We start from the raw sequence: 21,760 nt of genomic DNA, 5'->3' as shown, positions 1-21,760 counted from the left end.
GACCATTAGAGACCATTAGAGACCATTAGAGACCATCAGAGACCATCAGAGACTATTAGAGACCATTAGAGACCATTAGAGACCATCAGAGACCATCAGAGACCATTAGAGACCATTAGAGACCATTAGAGACCATCAGATTAGAGACCATTAGAGACCACCAGAGACCATCATAGGCCATTAGAGACCATTAGAGACCATCAGAGACCATTAGAGACCATCAGAGACTATTAGAGACCATTAGAGACCATCAGAGACCATTAGAGACCATGAGAGACTATTCGAGACCATTAGAGACCATTAGAGACCATCGGAGACCATCAGAGACCATCAGAGACTATTAGAGACCATTAGAGACCATCAGAGACCATTAGAGACCATTAGAGACCATTAGAGACCATTAGAGACCATTAGATTAGAGACCATTAGAGACCACCAGAGACCATCATAGGCCATTGGAGACCATTAGAGACCATTAGAGACCATTAGAGACCATCAGAGACCATCAGAGACCATCAGAGACCATCAGAGACCATCAGAGACCATCAGAGACCATTAGAGACCATTAGAGACCATTAGAGACCATTAGAGACCATCAGAGACCATTAGAGACCATTAGAGACCATCAGAGACCATCAGAGACCATCAGAGACCATCAGAGACCATTAGAGACCATTAGAGACCATTAGAGACCATTAGAGACCATCAGAGACCATTAGAGACCATCAGAGACAATTAGAGACCATTAGAGACCATTAGAGATCAGCATCGTTTATATTAAAAAAGGATAATTGGCAACAAACATTTCTCAACAGACTAGAAAATTACAACAGGAATTCAGCCTGTCTGTGGTGTCAGAGTCACATTCATTAGTGCACATTGGACAAGTTCAAGTAGTCCCTCCTGGTTTCTTTCTGCCCCCCCTCCCTCCGTTTGGTTTCTAGTGAATACGACCAAGGCTAGTTTGGTGTGCAACAAGGAACAAAATGGGCCTTCCAGACAGGCATGATATCATCCATCCACTCTGCTCTTCTGGGTTCCAGCAGGCAAGATGGGACGTCAGAAGGACTGGGTTTCACAAATAGAAGAAAAAAAAACACCAAAACTGAGAAGATTTCTGTCTGTAGACCCAAAGGCTCATTTCCTTGGCAATTTCCCTTTGAGAGAGTGTCTGTTGACACCGGTAACTCAGGTAGAGAAGTGTTTGAGATGCAATGTCCAGAGGAAGAGTGGCAGGCTCTCAGTCTTCCTCTGTTTCTGTCTCCTGTGGCTGCTTGTCCCGTAATACTGGAATGACAGACTCCCAAGCTGCAAGGCACTGAAACAGAGAGAGAAGGAGAGAGGGGGACATGAGAGAGAGGGAGAGAGGAGGACATGAGTTAGAGGGAGAGAGGAGGACATGAGTTAGAGGGAGAGAGGAGGACATGAGAGAGAGGGAGAGAGGAGGACATGAGTTAGAGGGAGAGAGGAGGACATGAGAGAGAGGGAGAGAGGAGGACATGAGAGAGAGGGAGAGAGGAGGACATGAGAGAGAGGAGGACATGAGAGAGAGGGAGAGAGGAGGACATGAGTTAGAGGGAGAGAGGAGGACATGAGTTAGAGGGAGAGAGGAGGACATGAGAGAGGAGGACATGAGTTAGAGGGAGAGAGGAGGACATGAGAGAGAGGGAGAGAGGAGGACATGAGAGGGAGGCAGAGAGGAGGAGAGAGGAGGACATGAGTTAGAGGGAGAGAGGAGGACATGAGAGGGGGGAGAGAGGAGGAGAGGAGGAGGACATGAGAGAGAGGGAGAGAGGAGGACAGGAGAGAGGAGGACATTAGTTAGATTGAGAGAGGAGGACATGAGAGAGAGGGAGAGAGGAGGACATGAGAGAGAGGGAGAGAGGAGGACATGAGAGAGAGGGAGAGAGGAGGACATGAGTGAGAGGGAGAGAGGAGGACATGAGTTAGAGGGAGAGAGGAGGACATGAGAGAGAGGGAGAGAGGAGGACATGAGAGAGAGGGAGAGAGGAGGACATGAGAGAGAGGGAGAGAGGAGGACATGAGAGAGAGGGAGAGAGGAGGACGAGAGAGAGAGAGAGAGAGAGAGAGAGAGAGAGAGAGAGAGAGAGAGAGAGAGAGAGAGAGAGAGAGGAGGACATGAGAGGGAGGGAGAGAGGAGGAGAGAGGAGGACATGAGAGAGAGGGAGAGAGGAGGACAGGAGAGAGGAGGACATTAGTTAGATTGAGAGAGGAGGCCATGAGAGAGAGGGAGAGAGGAGGACATGAGAGAGAGGGAGAGAGGAGGACATGAGAGAGAGGGAGAGAGGAGGACATGAGAGAGAGGGAGAGAGGAGGACATGAGTTAGAGGGAGAGAGGAGGACATGAGAGAGAGAGGAGGACATGAGAGAGAGGGAGAGAGGAGGACATGAGAGAGAGGGAGAGAGGAGGACATGAGAGAGAGAGAGAGGAGGACATGAGAGGGAGGGAGAGAGGAGGAGAGAGGAGGACATGAGAGAGAGGGAGAGAGGAGGACAGGAGAGAGGAGGACATTAGTTAGATTGAGAGAGGAGGACATGAGAGAGGAGGACATTAGTTAGATTGAGAGAGGAGGACATGAGAGAGAGGGAGAGAGGAGGACATGAGAGAGAGGGAGAGAGGAGGACATGAGTTAGAGGGAGAGAGGAGGACATGAGAGAGAGGGAGAGAGGAGGACATGAGAGAGAGGGAGAGAGGAGGACATGAGAGAGAGGGAGAGAGGAGGACATGAGAGAGAGAGAGAGAGGAGGACGAGAGAGAGAGAGAGAGAGAGAGAGAGAGAGAGAGAGAGAGAGAGAGAGAGAGAGAGGAGGACATGAGTTAGAGGGAGAGAGGAGGACATGAGAGGGAGGGAGAGAGGAGGAGAGAGGAGGACATGAGAGAGAGGGAGAGAGGAGGACAGGAGAGAGAGGGAGAGAGGAGGACATGAGTTAGAGGGAGAGAGGAGGACATGAGAGAGAGGGAGAGAGGAGGACATGAGAGAGAGGGAGAGAGGAGGACATGAGAGAGAGGGAGAGAGGAGGACATGAGAGAGAGAGAGAGAGGAGGACGAGAGAGAGAGAGAGAGAGAGAGAGAGAGAGAGAGAGAGAGAGAGAGAGAGAGAGAGAGAGAGAGGAGGACATGAGTTAGAGGGAGAGAGGAGGACATGAGAGGGAGGGAGAGAGGAGGAGAGAGGAGGACATGAGAGAGAGGGAGAGAGGAGGACAGGAGAGAGAAGGACATGAGAGAGGAAGAGAGGAGGACATGAGAGAGGGGGACATGAGAGGACGACATGAGTAAGAGGGAGAGAGGAGGACATGATTTAGAGGGAGAGAGGAGGACATGAGAGAGAGGGGGAGAGGAGGACAGAGGGAGAGAGAGAGAGGGGGAGAGGAGGACAGAGGGAGAGAGAGAGAGAGAGAGAGAGAGAGGACAGAGGGAGAGAGAGAGAGAGGACAGAGGGAGAGGGAGAGAGAGAGAGAGAGAGAGGAAGAAAGAAAGAGAGAGAGAGAGAGAGAGAGAGAGAGAGAGAGAGAGAGAGAGAGACGACAGAGGGAGAGAGAGACGATAGAGAGAGAGAGAGAGACGAGAGAGAGAGAGAGAGAGAGAGAGAGAGAGAGAGAGAGAGAGACGACAGAGGAGAGAGAGACGATAGAGAGAGAGAGACGATATATCGATAGAGAGAGAGAGAGAGAGGACATGAGAGAGAGGGAGAGAGGAGGACATGAGAGAGAGAGAGAGAGGAGGACATGAGAGAGAGGGAGAGAGGAGGACATGAGAGAGAGAGAGAGAGGAGGACATGAGAGAGAGGGAGAGAGGAGGACATGAGTTAGAGGGAGAGAGGAGGACATGAGAGGGAGGGAGAGAGGAGGAGAGAGGAGGACATGAGAGAGAGGGGAGAGAGGAGGACAGGAGAGAGAAGGACATGAGAGAGGAAGAGAGGAGGACATGAGAGAGGGGGACATGAGAAGACGACATGAGTAAGAGGGAGAGAGGAGGACATGATTTAGAGGGAGAGAGGAGGACATGAGAGAGAGGGGGAGAGGAGGACAGAGGGAGAGAGAGAGAGAGAGAGAGAGAGAGAGAGAGAGAGAGAGAGAGAGAGAGAGAGAGAGGAGGACATGAGTTAGAGGGAGAGAGGAGGACATGAGAGGGAGGGAGAGAGGAGGAGAGAGGAGGACATGAGAGAGAGGGAGAGAGGAGGACAGGAGAGAGAAGGACATGAGAGAGGAAGAGAGGAGGACATGAGAGAGGGGGACATGAGAGGACGACATGAGTAAGAGGGAGAGAGGAGGACATGATTTAGAGGGAGAGAGGAGGACATGAGAGAGGGGGAGAGGAGGACAGAGGGAGAGAGAGAGAGGGGGAGAGGAGGACAGAGGGAGAGAGAGAGAGAGAGAGAGAGAGAGAGAGAGAGAGAGGACAGAGGGAGAGAGAGAGAGAGGACAGAGGGAGAGAGAGAGAGAGGACAGAGGGAGAGAGAGAGAGAGGACAGAGGGAGAGGGAGAGAGAGAGAGAGAGGGAGAGAGAGGGAAGAAAGAGAGAGAGAGATATAGAGAGAGAGAGAGAGAGAGAAGAGAGAGAGAGAGAGAGACGACAGAGGGAGAGAGAGACGATAGAGAGAGAGAGAGAGAGAGAGAGAGAGAGAGAGATAGAGAGAGAGATACGACAGAGGGAGAGAGAGACGAGAGAGAGAGAGAGACGACAGAGGGAGAGAGAGACGATAGAGAGAGAGAGAGACGATAGAGAGAGATAGAGAGAGAGAGGAGGACATGAGAGAGAGGGAGAGAGGAGGACATGAGAGAGAGGGAGAGAGGAGGACGAGAGAGAGAGAGAGAGAGAGAGAGAGGACATGAGAGAGAGGAGAGAGGAGGACGAGAGAGAGAGAGAGAGAGAGAGAGAGAGAGAGGAGGACATGAGTTAGAGGGAGAGAGGAGGACATGAGAGGGAGGGAGAGAGGAGGAGAGAGGAGGACATGAGAGAGAGGGAGAGAGGAGGACAGGAGAGAGAAGGACATGAGAGAGGAAGAGAGGAGGACATGAGAGAGGGGGACATGAGAGGACGACATGAGTAAGAGGGAGAGAGGAGGACATGATTTAGAGGGAGAGAGGAGGACATGAGAGAGAGGGGGAGAGGAGGACAGAGGGAGAGAGAGAGAGGGGAGAGGAGGACAGAGGGAGAGAGAGAGAGAGAGAGAGGACAGAGGGAGAGAGAGAGAGGGGACAGAGGGAGAGGGAGAGAGAGAGAGAACAGAGGGAGAGGGAGAGAGAGAGAGAGAGAGAGAGGACAGAGGGAGAGGGAGAGAGAGAGAGAGAGATAGAGAGGGAAGAAAGAGAGAGAGAGAGAGACGACAGAGGGAGAGAGAGACGATAGAGAGAGAGAGAGAGAGAGAGAGAGAGAGAGAGAGAGAGAGAGAGAGAGAGAGAGAGAGAGGAGGACATGAGTTAGAGGGAGAGAGGAGGACATGAGAGGGAGGGAGAGAGGAGGAGAGAGGAGGACATGAGAGAGAGGGAGAGAGGAGGACAGGAGAGAGAAGGACATGAGAGAGGAAGAGAGGAGGACATGAGAGAGGGGGACATGAGAGGACGACATGAGTAAGAGGGAGAGAGGAGGACATGATTTAGAGGGAGAGAGGAGGACATGAGAGAGAGGGGGAGAGGAGGACAGAGGGAGAGAGAGAGAGAGGACAGAGGGAGAGAGAGAGAGAGAGAGAGAGAGAGAGAGAGAGAGAGAGAGAGGACAGAGGGAGAGAGAGAGAGGACAGAGGGAGAGGGAGAGAGAGAGAGAGAGAGAGAGAGAGAGAGAGGGAAGAAAGAGAGAGAGAGAGAGAGAGAGAGAGAGAGAGAGAGAGAGAGAGAGAGAGAGAGAGAGAGAGAGAGAGAGAGAGAGGACAGAGGGAGAGAGAGAGAACAGAGGGAGAGGGAGAGAGAGAGAGAGAGAGAGAGAGAGAGAGAGAGAAGAAAGAGAGAGAGAGAGAGAGAGAGAGAGAGAGAGAGAGAGACGACAGAGGGAGAGAGAGACGATAGAGAGAGAGAGAGACGATAGAGAGAGAGAGAGAGAGAGAGAGAGAGAGAGAGAGAGAGAGAGAGAGAGACGACAGAGGGAGAGAGACGACAGAGAGAGAGAGAGACGAGAGAGGGAGAGAGACGAGAGAGGGAGAGAGAGAGAGACGATAGAGAGAGAGGGAGACGATAGAGAGAGAGAGAGAGAGAGAGAGAGAGAGAGAGAGAGAGAGAGAGAGAGACGACAGAGGGAGAGAGAGACGATAGAGAGAGAGAGAGACGATAGAGAGAGAGAGAGAGAGATAGATAGAGAGAGATAGAGAGATAGAGAGAGAGAGAGAGAGAGAGACGACAGAGGGAGAGAGAGACGACACAGAGGGAGCGAGAGACGACAGAGGGAGAGAGAGAGAGACGACAGAGGGAGAGAGAGAGATGACAGAGAGAGACGACAGAGAGAGAGAGACAGAGACGACAGACAGAGAGAGAGACGACAGACAGAGAGAGAGACGACAGACAGAGAGAGAGACGACAGACAGAGAGAGAGACGACAGACAGAGAGAGAGAGACGACAGTATCTGTACTTTACTATTTAAATGTTTTTTACACTCTACATTTCCCCTGACAACAGAAAGTACATTCTGAATGAATGCAGGACATGAAAATTAAATTCACATACTTAGTCATCCCTACAGCCTCTGATCTGGAGGACTCACGAAACAGAGAACATCCTTGGTCATGTACTGCCTCTGATCTGGAGGACTCACTAAACAGAGAACATCCCTGGTCATCCCTACTGCCTCTGATCTGGAGGACACACTAAACAGAGAACATCCCTGGTCATCCCTACTGCCTCTGAACTGGAGGACTCACTAAACAGAGAACATCCCTGGTCGTATCTACTGCCTCTGATCTGGAAGACTCACTAAACAGAGAACATCCCTGGTCATCCCTCCTGCCTCTGATCTGGAGGACTCACGAAACAGAGAACATCCCTGGTCATCCCTACTGCATCTGATCTGGAGGACTCACTAAACAGAGAACATCCCTGGTCCTCCCTACTGACTCTGATCTGGAGGACTCACTAAACAGAGAACATCCCTGGGCATCACTAAACAGAGAACATCCCTACAGCCTCTGATCTGGAGGAACTAGAGGTTCTACAGGAGGATCTAGAGGTACTACAGGAGGACCTAGAGGTTCTACAGGAGGATCAAGTGGTACTACAGGAGGATCTATAGGTTCTACAGGAGGAATTAGAGGTTCTACAGGAGGAACTAGAGGTTCTACAGGAGGAACTAGAGGTACTACAGGAGGATCTATAGGTTCTACAGGAGGATCTATAGGTTCTACAGGAGGATGTATAGGTACTATAGGAGGAACTAGAGGTTCTACAGGAATAAGTAGAAATTCTACAGGAGGATCTAGAGGAATTAGAGGTACTACATGAGGAATGAGGAACAAGAGGTTCTACAGGAGGAAGTAGGGGTTCTACAGGAGGAAGTAGAGGTACTACAGGAGGAAGTAGAGGTAATACATGAGGAAGCAGAGGTACTACAGGAGGAAGCAGAGGTTCTACAGGAGGAACTAGAGGTTCTACAGGAGGAACTAGAGGTTCTACCGGAGGATCTAGAGGCTCAACAGGAGGAAGTAGAGGTTCTACAGAAGGAACTAGAGGTACTAGAGAGACTAGAGGAACTACGGGTAAAAGAGGGACTAGAGGTATTACAGGAGTTTCTACAGGAGGATCTATAGGTTCTACAGGAGGATCTATAGGTTCTACAGGAGGATCTATAGGTTCTACAGGAGGATGTATAGGTACTATAGGAGGAACTAGAGGTTCTACAGGAATAAGTAGAAATTCTACAGGAGGATCTATAAGTTCTACAGGAGGAAGTAGAGGTACTACATGAGGAACTAGAGGTTCTACTGGAGGAAGTAGAGGTTCTACAGGAGGAAGTAGAGGTACTACATGAGGAAGTAGAGGTACTACATGAGGAAGCAGAGGTACTACATGAGGAAGCAGAGGTTCTACAGGAGGACATAGAGGTTCTACAGGAGGACATAGAGGTTCTACAGGAGGAACTAGATGTTCTACAGGAGGAAGTAGAGGTTCTACAGGAGGAAGCAGAGGTTCTACAGGAGGAACTAGAGGTTCTACAGGAGGAACTAGAGGTTCTACCAGAGGATCTAGAGGCTCAACAGGAGGAAGTAGAGGTTCTACAGAAGGAACTAGAGGTACTAGAGAGACTAGAGGAACTACGGGTAAAAGAGGGACTAGAGGTATTACAGGAGTTTCTACAGGAGGAGCTAGATGTTCTACAGGAGGAACTAGAGGTTCTACAGGGGATCTAGAGGTTCTACAGGAGGAACAATAGGTTCTACAGGAGGATTTAGTGGTTCTACAGGAGGATCTAGAGGTTCTACAAGAGGAGCTAGAGGTTCTACAGGAGGATCTAGAGGTTCTACAGGGGATCTAGAGGTTCTACAGGAGGAAGTAGTGGTTCTACAGGAGGATCTAGAGGTTCTACAGGAGGACCCAAGGGTTCTACAGGAGGACCTAGAGGTTCTACAGGAGGATGTAGAGGTACTACAGGAGGAAGTAGAGGTACTACAGGAGGAAGTAGAGGTTCTACAGGAGAAACTAGAGGTTCTACAGGAGGATGTAGAGGTACTACAGGAGGAAGTAGAGGTTCTACAGGAGGATATAGAGGTTCTACAGGGGATCTAGAGGTTCTACAGGAGGACCTATAGGTTCTACAGGAGGAAGTAGTGGTTCTACAGGAGGATCTAGAGGTTCTACAGGAGGACCTAAGGGTTCTACAGGAGGACCTAGAGGTTCTACAGGAGGATGTAGAGGTACTACAGGAGGAAGTAGAGATTCTACAGGAGAAACTAGAGGTTCTACAGTAGGATGTAGAGGTACTACAGGAGGACCTAGAGGTTCTACAGGAGGACATAGAGGTACTAGAGAGACTAGAGGCACTACGGGTAGAAGAGGATCTAGAGGTACTACAGGAGGAAGTAGAGGTACTACAGGAGAAACTAGAGGTTCTACAGGAGGATGTAGAGGTACTACAGGAGGAAGTAGAGGTAATACAGGAGGAAGTAGAGGTACTACAGGAGGAAGTAGAGGTTCTACAGGAGGAACTAGAGGTTCTACAGGAGGAACTAGAGGTTCTACAGGAGGAACTAGAGGTTCTACAGGAGGAACAAGAGGTTCTACAGGAGGAACTAGAGGTTCTACAGGAGGAAGTAGAGGTTCTACAGGAGGAACAAGAGGTTCTACAGGAGGAACAAGAGGTTCTACAGGAGGAACAAGAGGTTCTGCAGGAGGAACAAGAGGTTCTGCAGGAGGAAGTAGAGGTACTACAGGAGGAACTAGAGGTTCTAAAGGAGGAACTAGAGGTACTACAGGAGGAACTAGAGGTTCTGCAGGAGGAAGTAGAGGTACTACAGGAGGAAGTAGAGGTACTACAGGAGGAACTAGAGGTTCTAAAGGAGGAACTAGAGGAAATCAGAGCTGAGACCATTTTCTTCTAGTTGAACTATGATCACCTGGGTTACACCAAGAAAACCAGGAGGAGCTAGATGTTCTACAGGAGGAACTAGAGGTTCTACAGGAGAAACTAGAGGTTACACCAAGAAAACCAAACCATTTACCAGGTCAGGGTCGAGATAAGGGCTGGGTTACACCAAGAAAACCAAACCATTTACCAGGTCAGGGTCGAGATAAGGTGGGTTACACCAAGAAAACCAAACCATTTACCAGGTCAGGGTCGAGATAAGGTGGGTTACACCAAGAAAACCAAAACCATTTACCAGGTCAGGGTCGAGATAAGGTGGGTTACACCAAGAAAACCAAACCATTTACCAGGTCAGGGTCGAGATAAGGTGGGTTACACCAAGAAAACCAAACCATTTACCAGGTCAGGGTCGAGATAAGGTGGGTTACACCAAGAAAACCAAAACCATTTACCAGGTCAGGGTCGAGATAAGGGCTGGGTTACACCAAGAAAACCAAACCATTTACCAGGTCAGGGTCGAGATAAGGGCTGGGTTACACCAAGAAAACCAAACCATTTACCAGGTCAGGGTTGAGATAAGGGCTGGGTTAGGATTAAGATTTTGGCAAGGGACAATTATATATATTATAACAAAAGGCAGTGGGTAGTCTCCCCTCTTACCTTCTCATAGTACTGGATGTTGTGGTCTGCCATGCCAGTGAGTAACTGTCTGAAGTCTTGTCTCTTGTTGTTCTGCCAGCGGTCCCAGTCTGACTTCAGGTCAGCATTGCAACACTCCACTCTGTCATGGCACTTCTCCACGTCTGTAGGCACCTGCTGTAGGGAGGGGTCAGAACTAATCACCTGCTGTAGGGAGGGGTCAGAACTAAACACCTGCTGTAGGGAGGGGTCAGAACTAAGCACCTGCTGTAGGGAGGGGACAGAACTAAGCACCTGCTGTAGGGAGGGGACAGAACTAATCACCTGCTGTAGGGAGGGGACAGAACTAAGCACCTGCTGTAGGGAGGGGACAGAACTAAGCACCTGCTGTAGGGAGGGGACAGAACTAAGCACCTGCTGTAGGGAGGGGACAGAACTAAACACCTGCTGTAGGGAGGGGACAGAACTAAACACCTGCTGTAGGGAGGGGACAGAACTAATCACCTGCTGTAGGGAGGGGACAGAACTAAGCACCTGCTGTAGGGAGGGGACAGAACTAAGCACATGCTGTAGGGAGGGGTCAGAACTAAGCACCTGCTGTAGGGAGGGGACAGAACACATCTGCTGTAGGGTGGGGACAGAACTAAGCACATGCTGTAAGGGGTCAGAACTAAGCACCTGCTGTAGGGAGGGGACAGGAAACAGAACTAAACACCTGCTGTAGGGTGGGGACAGGAAACAGAACTAAACACCTGCTGTAGGGAGGGGACAGGAAACAGAACTAAACACCTGCTGTAGGGTGGGGACAGGAAACAGAACTAAACACCTGCTGTAGGGTGGGGACAGGAAACAGAACTAAACACCTGCTGTAGGGTGGGGACAGGAAACAGAACTAAACACCTGCTGTAGGGAGGGGACAGAACTAATCACCTGCTGTGGGGAGGGGACAGAACTAAGCACCTGCTGTAGGGAGGGGACAGAACTAAGCACCTGCTGTAGGGAGGGGTCAGAACTAAGCACCTGCTGTAGGGAGGGGACAGAACTAAGCACCTGCTGTAGGGAGGGGACAGAACTAAGCACCTGCTGTAGGGAGGGGACAGAACTAAGCACATGCTGTAGGGAGGGGTCAGAACTAAGCACCTGCTGTAGGGAGGGGACAGGAAACAGAACTAAACACCTGCTGTAGGGTGGGGACAGGAAACAGAACTAAACACCTGCTGTAGGGAGGGGACAGGAAACAGAACTAAACACCTGCTGTAGGGAGGGGACAGGAAACAGAACTAAACACCTGCTGTAGGGAGGGGACAGGAAACAGAACTAAACACCTGCTGTAGGGTGGGGACAGGAAACAGAACTAAACACCTGCTGTAGGGAGGGGACAGGAAACAGAACTAAACAAGGCACTAGAGGGCATATGGCTACGCTCTGAACAAGTTACAATGGGCATAGCAGAGTTAGGGGAAAACATAGCATTATGCAAAAATAGTCTAAATGAATAGTTAGGGAAAAACATAGCTCGTTCGCATTAGCATTGACAGTATACAGAATTGTAAGCAAATCAAATCAAATTGTAAGTACATTGTTATAGCTAGGTAATGACCATATAGACAGCACAAAAATATCTGAGACCAGGCTAGGAAATGACCATAGGAGTTCGAAAAAAAAAGACCAGGCTAGGTAATAGTTCAGTAGAGTTGGTAAAACCAAACAGATCTGAGACCAGGCTAGGTAATAGTTCAGTAGAGTTGGTAAAACCAAACAGATCTGAGACCAGGTAATAGTTCAGTAGACTCACTGTGCATGATGCTCTTTCCTCTTTCCGGAAGGCAGCAGCTTCCAGTTTAGCCTCGTATTCAGCCTGGATGTTATCCCTCTTCTTCAGTACAATCTGGCAGAGGAGAAACACACCTGACTAAATATAAACCACAGTCCCTCTCCTTTAGAACAGCCTGATAGAGCACACACGTCAGAGATGTTAACACGTCCGAGATGTTAACACGTCCGAGATGTTAACACGTCCGAGATGTTAACACGTCCGAGATGTTAACACGTCAGAGATGTTAACACGTCAGAGATGTTAACACGTCAGAGATGTTAACACGTCAGAGATGTTAACACGTCAGAGATGTTAACACGTCAGAGATGTTAACACGTCAGAGATGTTAACACGTCAGAGATGTTAACACGTCGGAGATGTTAACACGTCCGAGATGTTAACACGTCGGAGATGTTAACACGTCAGAGATGTTAACACGTCAGAGATGTTAAAACGTCAGAGATGTTAAAACGTCAGAGATGTTAAAACGTCAGAGATGTTAACACGTCAGAGATGTTAACACGTCAGAGATGTTAACACGTCAGAGATGTTAACACGTCAGAGATGTTAACACGTCAGAGATGTTAGCAGCCTGCTGCAGAGAGAGGCCAGACTGCTACAGCCACAAGGCAGCCCAGAATGGTTGTGGTTCATACACCCTCTGCATCAGATCTCTCACTTAGACTTACACAACTAAAAGCACTGGAGCCATTCATTATGCTCATCATTGCAATCTAGTCTTCATAGTTTTAATCATCATTTAATATCTGTTTTCATCTCAAATAAAAAATCACATGTACAGTGCCTTGCAAAAAGTATGTTGTTTAAAATAAAAGATGAATAAAAATGTCAAACTTTAAATATTGCTGTTGCATAAGTATTCATCTCCCTGTTACAGACACCTTTGTCAGTAATTACAGCTGTGAGTCTATTTGGGCAAGAGCTATGCACACCTGGATTGTACAATATTTTAGATGTCCGTACCTTCAAACCATACCTGTGCCATCCTGGGATATATGGTATTACCGGGAGGCACACAAGGGGCACACTGTATATAGCCTCCACATTGACTTTGTACCGTAATACCCTGTATATAGCCTCCACATTGACTCTGTACCGTAATACCCTGTATATAGCCTCCACATTGACTCTGTACCGGAACACCCTGTATATAGCCTCCACATTGACTCTGTACCGGTACCCCCTGTATATAGCCTCCACATTGACTCTGTACCGTAATACCCTGTATATAGCCTCCACATTGACTCTGTACCGTAACACCCTGTATATAGCCTCCACATTGACTCTGTACCGTAACACCCTGTATATAGCCTCCACATTGACTCTGTACCGTAATACCCTGTATATAGCCTCCACATTGACTCTGTACCGTAACACCCTGTATATAGCCTCCACATTGACTCTGTACCGTAATACCCTGTATATAGCCTCCACATTGACTCTGTACCGGTACCCCCCTGTATATATTCTCCACATTGACTCTGTACCGTAATACCCTGTATATAGCCTCCACATTGACTCTGTACCGTAATACCCTGTATATAGCCTCCACATTGACTCTGTACCGTAATACCCTGTATATAGCCTCCACATTGACTCTGTACCGTAATACCCTGTATATAGCCTCCACATTGACTCTGTACCGTAATACCCTGTATATAGCCTCCACATTGACTCTGTACCGTAATACCCTGTATATAGCCTCGCTACTGTTATTTTATTGTTTCTCCTTAATTAATTTGTTGGATCTTTTTTTCTTCTTAAAATGCCATCGTTGGTTAAGGGCTTGTTAGCATTTCAGTGTTGTATTTGGCACATGTGAACAAATTAAATGCTATTAGATTTTTATAACGTATGTGATTAGTTAAGGCACATTTTACTTCTGAACTAATTTAGGCCTAAACAAAAGGTGCTAAATACTTATGCATGATTATGATTATATTATTATATTTTTTATGCATCTTTAAATTGGAAAAAAATAACAATTTTTTTCATCCACTTTGAGAGTATTTTGTGTATACTGTTAACAAAAACTGACAATTATATACATTTTAAACCCACTTTGTAGCACAATAAAACAATAAGAAATCCAAGGGGTCTGAATACTTTCGCACTGTTATACATTTTGTTCTTTTGTTTGATATACCTAAACTTAAACAATGATAAGTTAGAATGGGTGGAAGTGAAAATCAGAGATAAAATAAAATTGTAGTGCCTGAAGAAACCCTAAACCCCAAGCCAGCTCTCATTCTGTCTCAACACAAACATGACTGGTCAGCAAAAGTAATTCTAGGGAAAGAGGAAGCGACACATCCTGATGTGGTGAAAGTCTTGCTTTCCTCAGCAGTCTGGGAGGACTTGAGAGAGAGAGGGAAAGAGAGAGAGGGAAAGAGAGAGACGGAGAGAGAGACAGAGAGAGAGGGACAGAGAGAGAGGGAAAGAGAGAGAGGGAAAGAGAGACAGAGAGAGAGGGACAGAGAGAGAGGGAAAGAGAGAGAGGGAAAGAGAGAGGGAAAGAGAGAGAGGGAAAGAGAGAGAGAGAGAGAGAGAGGGAAAGAGAGAGAGAGAGAGAGAGAGGAGAGAGAAAGAGAGAGAGAGAGGAGAGAGAGAGGAGAGAGAAAGAGAGAGAGAGAGAGAGAGAGAGGAGAGAGAAAGAGAGAGAGAGAGGGAAAGAGAGAGAGAGAGGGAAAGAGAGAGAGAGAGAGAGCGAGAGAGAGAGTAAACCAGACTTTTCCAGGCTGAAAAGCCATCTGAATGAAATATGTGCCTTCAGGAAGTATTCTCACCCCTTTGGCTGTTTCCACTTGTTGTTGTGTTACAGAATTTTAAAATGGATTAAAATGCAAACGATTACTGGCCAACATTATAACTGGCCTACACACAGTACAGTACCCAATAATGTCAAAGTGGAATTATGTCTTTCACAATTTTGACAAATTAAATAAAACATGAAAAGCTGAAATGTCTCTTAATAAGTATTTAACCTCTTTGTTGTGGCAAGCCAGAATACGTTCCAGAGTAAAAAATGACTTAAATGTAATGTAATGTAAATGTAAAAAATGTGCTTAACAAGTTTAACGTTACTTTTGAATGAACCTTCTCTGTACCCAACACACACACAATAATCTGTAAAGTCCATAAAAGGCAAGGAGTGAATTTCAACCACAAAGACCAGGGAGGTTTTTCTTAAATTTTCTGTCTCCCTATGGAGGACGTATTCTAGTGTACCTTCATGGACTCGATATAGAGGACGTATTCTCGGAGCACAGGCAGGAAGTCTTCGCTCATGTCCTGGGTGAGTTCATCGAGGGCGCTGGAGCAGTTAGCCATGCAGCTGGCCACGCCCTCCAGAGGCCCCTGTAGCTCCGCCTCCGACAACGCCCAGGTAGTGTAGACAGGACCGTACTCACGCAGCTCTACCTGGTACTCTGAATACACAGTGGAGGAGGGACACAGTAGTCAGAGACAGGATAGAAGGGGACAGTCACCGCCCAGGTTAGACAGGAGCGTACACACACACACACACACACACACACACACACACACACACACACACACACACACACACACACACACACACACACACACACACACACACACACACACACACACACCTAACCTTGTCAGTCCTATTCCAAATCCTATTTTCCCTAACCTGTACTCTTACCCTAACCCAAAAACCTCACCCTGGCCCCTAACCCTGGCTTCTAACCCTTTTCGTAATTCTAACCCTGACACTAATTCTAACCTTAACCCTAAACCCCCTTGAAATAGCATTTGACCCTGTGGGGACAAAAAAAAAAAATGTCCCCAGTTGGTCAAATGTTTGTTTAATATTCTTGTGCGGACTTCTTCTTAAACACATCAAATCAAATTGTATTTGTCACATACACATGGTTAGCAGATGTTAATGCGAGTGTAGCGAAATGCTTGTGCTTCTAGTTCCGACAATGCAGTGATAACCAACAAGTAATCTAACTAACAATTCCAAAACTACTGTCTTATACACAGTGTAAGGGGATAAAGAATATGTACATAAGGATATATGAATGAGTGATGGTACAGAGCAGCATAGGCAAGATACAGTAGATGGTATCGAGTACAGTATATACATATGAGATGAGTATGTAAACAAAGTGGCATAGTGGCATAGCGCGCACACACACACACACACACACACACACACACAGGAGTCACTGACACAGAGTCAGGCAGAGAGTCGGCCTACAGGGAGGAGGTGAAGGCCCTCGGAGTGTGGTGTCAGGAAAATAACCTCACACTCAATGTAAAAAAAAACCAAAGGAGATGATTGTGGACTTCAGGAAACAAGAGGGAACACCCCCCCTATCCACATCGATGGAACAGTAGTGGAGAGGGTAGTAAGTTTTAAGTTCCTCGTTGTACACATTACGGACAAACTGAATTGGTCCACTCACACAGACAGCGTGGTGAAGAAGGCGCAACAGTGCCTCTTCAACCTCAGGAGGCTGAAGAAATTTGGCTTGTCACCAAAAGCACTCACAAACTTCTACAGATGCACAATCGAGAGCATCCTGGCGGGCTGTATCACGGCCTGGTACGGCAACTGCTCCGCCCTCAACCGTAAGGCTCTCCAGAGGGTAGTGAGGTCTGCACAACGCATCACCGGGGGCAAACTACCTGCCCTCCAGGACACCTACACCACCCGATGTTACAGGAAGGCCATAAAGATCATCAAGGACATCAACCACCCGAGCCACTGCCTGTTCACCCCGCTATCATCCAGAAGGCGAGGTCAGTACAGGTGCATCAAAGCTGGGACCGAGAGACTGAAAAAACAGCTTCTATCTCAAGGCCATCAGACTGTTAAACAGCCACCACTAACATTGAGTGGCTGCTGCCAACACACTGTCATTGACACTGACCCAACTCCAGCCACTTTAATAATGGGAATTGGTGTAATACATGTATCACTAGTCACTTTAAACAATGCCACTTTATATAATGTTTACATACCCTACATTACTAATCTCATATATATATATGTACTTTATACCATCTACTGTATCTTGACATCTTTATGTAATACATGTATCACTAGCCACTTTAAACAATGGCACTTAATATAATGTTTACATACCCTACATTACTCATCTCATATGTATATACTGTACACTATACCATCTACTGCATCTTGTTTACATACCCTACAGTACTCATCTCATATGTATATACTGTACTCTATACCATCTACTGCATCTTGTTTACATACCCTACATTACTCATCTCATATGTATATACTGTATTCTATACCATCTACTGCATCTTGTTTACATACCCTACAGTACTCATCTCATATGTATATACTGTATTCTATACCATCTACTGTATCTTGTTTACATACCCTACATTACTCATCTCATATGTATATACTGTACTCTATACCATCTACTGCATCTTGTTTACATACCCTACATTACTCATCTCATATGTATATACTGTCCTCTACACCATCTACTGTATCTTGCCTATGCTGGGCGGCCATCGCTCATCCATATATTGATATGTACATATTCTTATTCATTCCTTTTCACTGGTGTGAATAAGGAAGTTGTTGTGAAATTGTTAGATATTACTGCACGGTCGGAACTGGAAGCACAAGCATTTCGCTACTGTCGGATTAACATCTGCTAACCATGTGACCAATACAACTGGATTTGGCAACACAGAACAGAAAAGACCCAGCAATAACCAGCGTTACCTGTCTGTTCTTTGATGATTCTCTGTGCTATCCTGTCGATAGTACCCAGCTTCTGTGTGAACATATCCAGGTAGTCTCCCATAGCAGAAAACTCCACGGGTCGGCCCCTCAGCTTGTACCCTCCTGTCACGTACTTCACCGACTCCCCCATCTTAGAGAGCAGGGCTAGGCCTTGTCTCTTATTCAGGTCCTGAGGAGAAACCACAACGATTAGGGCCTTGTCTCTTATTTCAGGTCCTGAGGAGAAACCACGACGATTAGGGCCTTGTCTCTTATTTCAGGTCCTGAGGAGAAACCACAACGATTAGGGCCTTGTCTCTTATTCAGGTCCTGAGGAGAAACCACAACGATTAGGGCCTTGTCTCTTATTTCAGGTCCTGAGGAGAAACCACAACGATTAGGGCCTTGTCTCTTATTTCAGGTCCTGAGGAGAAACCACAACGATTAGGGCCTTGTCTCTTATTTCAGGTCCTGAGGAGAAACCACAACGATTAGGGCCTTGTCTCTTATTTCAGGTCCTGAGGAGAAACCACAACGATTAGGGCCTTGTCTCTTATTTCAGGTCCTGAGGAGAAACCACAACGATTAGGGCCTTGTCTCTTATTTCAGGTCCTGAGGAGAAACCACAACGATTAGGGCCTTGTCTCTTATTTCAGGTCCTGAGGAGAAACCACAACGATTAGGGCCTTGTCTCTTATTTCAGGTCCTGAGGAGAAACCACAACGATTAGGGCCTTGTCTCTTATTTCAGGTCCTGAGGAGAAACCACAACGATTAGGGCCTTGTCTCTTATTTCAGGTCCTGAGGAGAAACCACAACGATTAGGGCCTTGTCTCTTATTTCAGGTCCTGAGGAGAAACCACAATGGTTAGGGCCTTGTCTCTTATTTCAGGTCCTGAGGAGAAACCACAACGATTAGGGCCTTGTCTCTTATTTCAGGTCCTGAGGAGAAACCACAACGATTAGGGCCTTGTCTCTTATTCAGGTCCTGAGGAGAAACCACAACGATTAGGGCCTTGTCTCTTATTTCAGGTCCTGAGGAGAAACCACAACGATTAGGGCCTTGTCTCTTATTCAGGTCCTGAGGAGAAACCACAACGATTAGGGCCTTGTCTCTTATTTCAGGTCCTGAGGAGAAACCACAACGATTAGGGCCTTGTCTCTTATTCAGGTCCTGGGGAGAAACCACAACGATTAGGGCCTCGTCTCTTATTCAGGTCCTGAGGAGAAACCACAACGATTAGGGCCTTGTCTCTTATTCAGGTCCTGAGGAGAAACCACAACGATTAGGGCCTCGTCTCTTATTCAGGTCCTGAGGAGAAACCACAACGATTAGGGCCTTGTCTCTTATTTCAGGTCCTGAGGAGAAACCACAACGATTAGGGCCTTGTCTCTTATTTCAGGTCCTGAGGAGAAACCACAACGATTAGGGCCTTGTCTCTTATTCAGGTCCTGAGGAGAAACCACAACGATTAGGGCCTTGTCTCTTATTTCAGGTCCTGAGGAGAAACCACAACGATTAGGGTCTTGTCTCTTATTTCAGGTCCTGAGGAGAAACCACAATGATTAGGGTCTTGTCTCTTATTCAGGTCCTGAGGAGAAACCACAACGATTAGGGTCTTGTCTCTTATTCAGGTCCTGAGGAGAAACCACAACGATTAGGGCCTTGTCTCTTATTCAGGTCCTGAGGAGAAACCACAACGATTAGGGCCTTGTCTCTTATTCAGGTCCTGAGGAGAAACCACAACGATTAGGGCCTTGTCTCTTATTCAGGTCCTGAGGAGAAACCACAACGATTAGGGCCTTGTCTCTTATTTCAGGTCCTGAGGAGAAACCACGACGATTAGGGCCTTGTCTCTTATTCAGGTCCTGAGGAGAAACCACAACGATTAGGGCCTTGTCTCTTATTCAGGTCCTGAGGAGAAACCACAACGATTAGGGCCTTGTCTCTTATTCAGGTCCTGAGGAGAAACCACAACGATTAGGGCCTTGTCTCTTATTCAGGTCCTGAGGAGAAACCACAACGATTAGGGCCTCGTCTCTTATTCAGGTCCTGGGGAGAAACCACAACGATTAGGGTCTTGTCTCTTATTCAGGTCCTGAGGAGAAACCACAACGATTAGGGCCTTGTCTCTTATTTCAGGTCCTGAGGAGAAACCACAACGATTAGGGCCTTGTCTCTTATTTCAGGTCCTGAGGAGAAACCACAACGATTAGGGCCTTGTCTCTTATTTCAGGTCCTGAGGAGAAACCACAACGATTAGGGCCTTGTCTCTTATTCAGGTCCTGAGGAGAAACCACAACGATTAGGGCCTTGTCTCTTATTTCAGGTCCTGAGGAGAAACCACAACGATTAGGGCCTTGTCTCTTATTCAGGTCCTGAGGAGAAACCACAACGATTAGGGCCTTGTCTCTTATTCAGGTCCTGAGGAGAAACCACAACGATTAGGGCCTTGTCTCTTATTCAGGTCCTGAGGAGAAACCACAACGATTAGGGCCTTGTCTCTTATTCAGGTCCTGAGGAGAAACCACAATGGTTAGGGCCTTGTCTCTTATTCAGGTCCTGAGGAGAAACCACAACGATTAGGGCCTTGTCTCTTATTTCAGGTCCTGAGGAGAAACCACAACGATTAGGGCCTTGTCTCTTATTCAGGTCCTGAGGAGAAACCACAACGATTAGGGCCTTGTCTCTTATTTCAGGTCCTGAGGAGAAACCACAACGATTAGGGCCTTGTCTCTTATTCAGGTCCTGAGGAGAAACCACAACGATTAGGGCCTTGTCTCTTATTCAGGTCCTGAGGAGAAACTACAACGATTAGGGCCTCGTCTCTTATTTCAGGTCCTGAGGAGAAACCACAACGATTAGGGCCTTGTCTCTTATTTCAGGTCCTGAGGAGAAACCACAACGATTAGGGCCTTGTCTCTTATTTCAGGTCCTGAGGAGAAACCACAACGATTAGGGCCTCGTCTCTTATTCAGGTCCTGAGGAGAAACCACAACGATTAGGGCCTTGTCTCTTATTTCAGGTCCTGAGGAGAAACCACAACGATTAGGGCCTTGTCTTAGGGCCTTGTCTCTTATTTCAGGTCCTGGGGAGAAAACAACAGGCAGGTTAAACACAACATACAATCACACACAACGGTTAGTGTTTACCACTGTTACAACATTACACCAACAGATGTCTCAGAGACTTTGATTGGAGATTCCTTCAAGCTTTATTAATTAATGTCTACAGTACTGTAATGCCTACAGTACTGTAATGCCTACAGTACTGTGATGCCTACAGTACTGTAATGTGGGAGGTATGAGTGCCTACAGTATTGTAATGCCTACAGTACTGTAATGCCTACAGTACTGTGATGCCTACAGTACTGTAATGCCTACAGTATTGTAATGCCTACAGTACTATAATGTGGGAGGTATGAGTGCCTACAGTACTGTAATGCCTACAGTATTGTAATGCCTACAGTACTGTAATGCCTACAGTACTGTAATGCCTACAGTACTGTAATGCCTACAGTACTGTAATACCTACAGTATTGTAATGCCTACAGTATTGTAATGCCTACAGTACTGTAATACCTACAGTATTGTAATGCCTACAGTACTGTGATGTGGGAGGTATGAGTGCCTACAGTACTGTAATGCCTACAGTACTGTAATGCCTACAGTACTGTAATGCCTACAGTACTGTAATGCCTACAGTACTGTAATACCTACAGTATTGTAATGCCTACAGTACTGTAATACCTACAGTATTGTAATGCCTACAGTACTGTAATACCTACAGTATTGTAATGCCTACAGTACTGTAATGCCTACAGTACTGTAATGCCTACAGTACTGTAATGCCTACAGTACTGTAATGCCTACAGTACTGTAATGCCTACAGTACTGTAATGCCTACAGTATTGTAATGCCTACAGTATTGTAATGCCTACAGCACTGTAATGCCTACAGTATTGTAATGCCTACAGTATTGTAATGCCTACAGCACTGTAATGCCTACAGTATTGTAAT

The 21,760-nt window shown here is 47.0% G+C and overlaps 1 protein-coding gene and 1 long non-coding RNA gene across 15 annotated transcripts; one reads left to right on the top strand and one right to left on the bottom strand.

The window, feature by feature from the left end:
• Nucleotides 1-755: 755 nt before the first annotated feature.
• On the bottom strand, nt 756-18,441 carry LOC127929247 (sorting nexin-30-like). Of its 2 annotated transcripts, none has more exons than XM_052517209.1 (5): nt 17,742-18,441; nt 15,230-15,429; nt 11,960-12,052; nt 10,186-10,341; nt 756-1,318 (listed from the first exon to the last, which is right to left on the bottom strand). In XM_052517209.1, the coding sequence occupies exons 1-5, from the start codon at nt 17,890-17,892 to the stop codon at nt 1,241-1,243; spliced, it is 678 nt and encodes a 225-aa protein (XP_052373169.1). In that variant the 5' UTR covers nt 17,893-18,441; the 3' UTR covers nt 756-1,240. The 2 variants fall into 2 exon arrangements, with proteins under 2 accessions (XP_052373169.1, XP_052373170.1); XM_052517210.1 differs by having other exon boundaries at nt 10,186-10,338.
• An 11-nt stretch (nt 18,442-18,452) lies between these two features.
• Nucleotides 18,453-20,560, top strand: LOC127929248 (uncharacterized). Of its 13 annotated transcripts, none has more exons than XR_008134168.1 (4): nt 18,456-18,585; nt 18,819-18,911; nt 19,097-19,236; nt 19,837-20,560. It is a non-coding gene; the product is annotated as an uncharacterized LOC127929248 (long non-coding RNA). The 13 variants fall into 13 exon arrangements; XR_008134163.1 differs by lacking the exon at nt 18,819-18,911 and adding an exon at nt 18,633-18,679 and having other exon boundaries at nt 18,463-18,585; nt 19,050-19,236; XR_008134169.1 differs by lacking the exons at nt 18,456-18,585; nt 18,819-18,911 and adding an exon at nt 18,596-18,679 and having other exon boundaries at nt 19,050-19,236; nt 19,837-19,977; nt 20,024-20,560.
• The last annotated feature ends 1,200 nt before the right edge of the window (nt 20,561-21,760 follow it).

This window comes from Oncorhynchus keta, unplaced genomic scaffold (assembly GCF_023373465.1).
Source record: "Oncorhynchus keta strain PuntledgeMale-10-30-2019 unplaced genomic scaffold, Oket_V2 Un_scaffold_621_pilon_pilon, whole genome shotgun sequence".
NCBI lineage: Eukaryota > Metazoa > Chordata > Actinopteri > Salmoniformes > Salmonidae > Oncorhynchus > Oncorhynchus keta.
This window is presented reverse-complemented; position numbering and strand designations above follow the sequence as displayed.

Bases quoted from the DNA above. Each gene is read 5' to 3' on its own strand.
- LOC127929247 (XM_052517209.1), bottom strand. From the start codon at position 17,892: ATGGGGGAGTCGGTGAAGTACGTGACAGGAGGGTACAAGCTGAGGGGC. The intron at 15,430-17,741 runs GTAACGCTGGTT...CTGTGTATTCAG, and splicing joins AATCATCAAAGAACAGACAG to AGTACCAGGTAGAGCTGCGT. The intron at 10,342-11,959 runs GTGAGTCTACTG...CCCTCCCTACAG, and splicing joins AGGAAAGAGCATCATGCACA to CAGGTGCCTACAGACGTGGA.